This window comes from Motacilla alba, chromosome 18, assembly GCF_015832195.1.
Source record: "Motacilla alba alba isolate MOTALB_02 chromosome 18, Motacilla_alba_V1.0_pri, whole genome shotgun sequence".
NCBI lineage: Eukaryota > Metazoa > Chordata > Aves > Passeriformes > Motacillidae > Motacilla > Motacilla alba.
In genome coordinates, this window is record NC_052033.1 from 3,097,932 (window position 1) to 3,100,441 (window position 2,510).

At 58.7% G+C, this 2,510-nt stretch overlaps 1 protein-coding gene across 1 annotated transcript in view; it reads right to left on the reverse strand.

Annotated features, from left to right (window-relative positions):
- The window catches only part of OGFOD3 (2-oxoglutarate and iron dependent oxygenase domain containing 3), a 35,351-nt gene extending 32,965 nt beyond the window's left edge, over positions 1-2,386 (reverse strand). Inside the window, 3 exon segments of the mRNA XM_038156771.1 lie at positions 1,543-1,826; positions 2,284-2,315; positions 2,318-2,386. Of these exon segments, the coding sequence (XP_038012699.1) occupies positions 1,543-1,826; positions 2,284-2,315; positions 2,318-2,371 (370 nt within the window). The 5' untranslated portion in view covers positions 2,372-2,386.
- Between the last annotated feature and the right edge of the window lie 124 nt (positions 2,387-2,510).

Here is a 2,510-nt window from a genome sequence, read left to right on the forward strand (position 1 = left end):
GTAGCAGCACTGAGGAAAAACTATGTGACCTCAGACTCCAGAGAAAATTTTCTTTCATGCTACAAGTGTTTTTAACCAACAGCACCAGGACCAGCCACCTGAAGAACACGGGACTGCAATTTGTCAAACACTTTATATCAGAACTGGCACAGCAGAAAGTTAAAAATTGCAGAATTACAGAAGAGCCTGGGAAAGGACCTCCAAAGATGATCTGGTTCAGCTTTTTGTGGTGCAGAGAGCCTGGATAAGATTATCCAGCACAGTCAGCCACACCCTGGAAACCCTCAGGCAGAGGGGCTGCACAGCACCCCTGGGCAGGTTGTTCCAGGGGCTGAGTGTTCCCTCTGCAAATTGTTTTTCTATCAAGATGAAACCTTGCCCAGTGCAACCTGCACCCACTGTGCCTTGTCCTCTCCGTGCAGCTCTACAAAGGCAGAGCTTCTGTCCTCTGCAGCTTCCCTTAAAGCACTGAATACTGCAACGTGCCTTTTCCAGGGCAAGGAGACCCAGCTCCCTGAGGTTTTCCCTAAAGGATGGGTTCTCCAGCCCTTTGATCACCTTTGTTCTTCCTCAGCTCACAGCAGTTTTTTTTCCAGCCTCCAGCTTTGTGTCAGGGTTTTCTCAGCCACAACATGAAGCAGATACAATCACCAATTTGGCTAAAAACTAACTCAGAAGTTTTTGTATGATTTTGGGTTTTTTTTTTCTGAGATTCAACAGCTTATCATTCAACACACAGCCAGACAAAAACCAAGAGCAGAGCTGCTCTCTGGCAGCTGTACCAACAGAAAATGTTCATCACAACACACTTTGCAAATCTGAAAGGGAACATCAGCACTGCTCATCCATGGAAGCTGCAAGTCAGACTCCCACTGGTCTTTGTCAGAGAAGATTAAAATCTTCCACGTCTCTTGAAGAACCAACCTCAACACTTCAAAGAAATAAGTGCCAGGGGGAACAGATACCAATTTGACAGAAAACAGGCTCAGAAGAAAGACACAAAGACAGAAAAGTGCTTTGCAGGCACCCCCCAAAGCCACTGGCAGACACACATCACAGAATAAGTGTCAAAAGCTGGCACTTGTGCAGTCACCACACGCTGGTGGCACAATGTCCTGCATCAGTGTCACTCCACACCCTGTCTGGTCCTGAGCAGCAGCAAACTCACCCAGGAACCAACAGAGTATGGAAATAAACCAGAAACAGACTTAGCAGAAGGTTTATTTCACAGAGCCCTTCCAAAGCATCTTCAGAAGGGAAAAACCTCTCAGAATCAACTTCTGGGCTGGCCCGAGGGGCACGAACGATCGGGGCTTTAGACCAGAGACAGTGACCAGGAGTTGGCTGCAAACACGGGAGTTTCACAGCCCAGGTTTGGTGCCCAGGCAGCGGCCAAGCTGCTCCTGCCCTCCGAGCACAGAAGAAAGTTAAAAATTGCAGAATCACAGAAGAGCCTGGGAAAGGAGCTCCAAAGATGATCTGGTTCAGCTTTCTGTGGTCCAGAGAGCCCGGCCACGGCTCCGGCCAGCCCTGCCCCGGTACCTGCAAAGCGCTTGTGGCTCTCGTAGTCCTCCGAGCAGGGCACCTCCATGAACTTGTCCTGCAGATTGTCGCTGCTATGTGCCAGCACCTCGGTGACCCCATCTGCGGGGATTCCTCCCTCGGGGACCCCCTCTGCGGGGATCCCATCGCCGGCGATCCCGTCCTGGGTGCGGAGGCGGCTCCAGACCACGAGGCCGCCGCCGGCCGCGGCGGAGAGGAGGAGGAGGATCGCTGCCTTCAGCCACGTTCCCCGGGGATCCTGCTGCAATCTGCCCTTCCTGGCGCTGCGGAGGGAGCACAGAACGGGCCCCGTGAGCGGGCAGGGACCGCCCTGGCCCATACCGGGGAGCCCCGGGCCGCGGGACCCCGGTTCGGAGCGGAACACGCCCGTTATAAACACACACGGATCCCTCCCGGGCCCGCACCCCGCGGGATGCCCGGTTCGGAGCGGAACACACGCGTTACAGACACACACGGATCCCTCCCGGGCCCGCACCCCGCGGGATGCCCGGTTTGGAGCAGAACCCCCGCGTTACAGACACACACGGATCCCTCCCGGGCCCGCACCCCGCGGGATGCCCGGTTCGGAGCACACCACCCGCGTTACAAGCGCTTCCCTCCCGCTCCCGGGCCCGGCGCTGCCCGCCCGCCTCCCCACGGGAGCCGCAGCGCCACCGGGCCTGGGCGCCACCACCCCGGGACAGCGGGCAGGAGGTGGCGGCCAGGGCCCCGCGCTGGTACCTGCTGTGCCGGCGGGCCCCGCGGCCCGGCCCGGCCCCGGCCCGGCGCTGTCGGGGCCGCGGGGCAGCGCCCGCCGCTGCGGAGCCATCGCGCCTCCTCCGCCTCGAGCGATGCGCTCGGCGCGCCTCGCCCTGGCCCTGCCGGCCTGCCTGACAGGGGAGCGCGCTCTGCTGCCGAGAGCGGGTGGAAGGATCCAGCGCAGAGCCGGGAGCGGCGGCACCGGGACA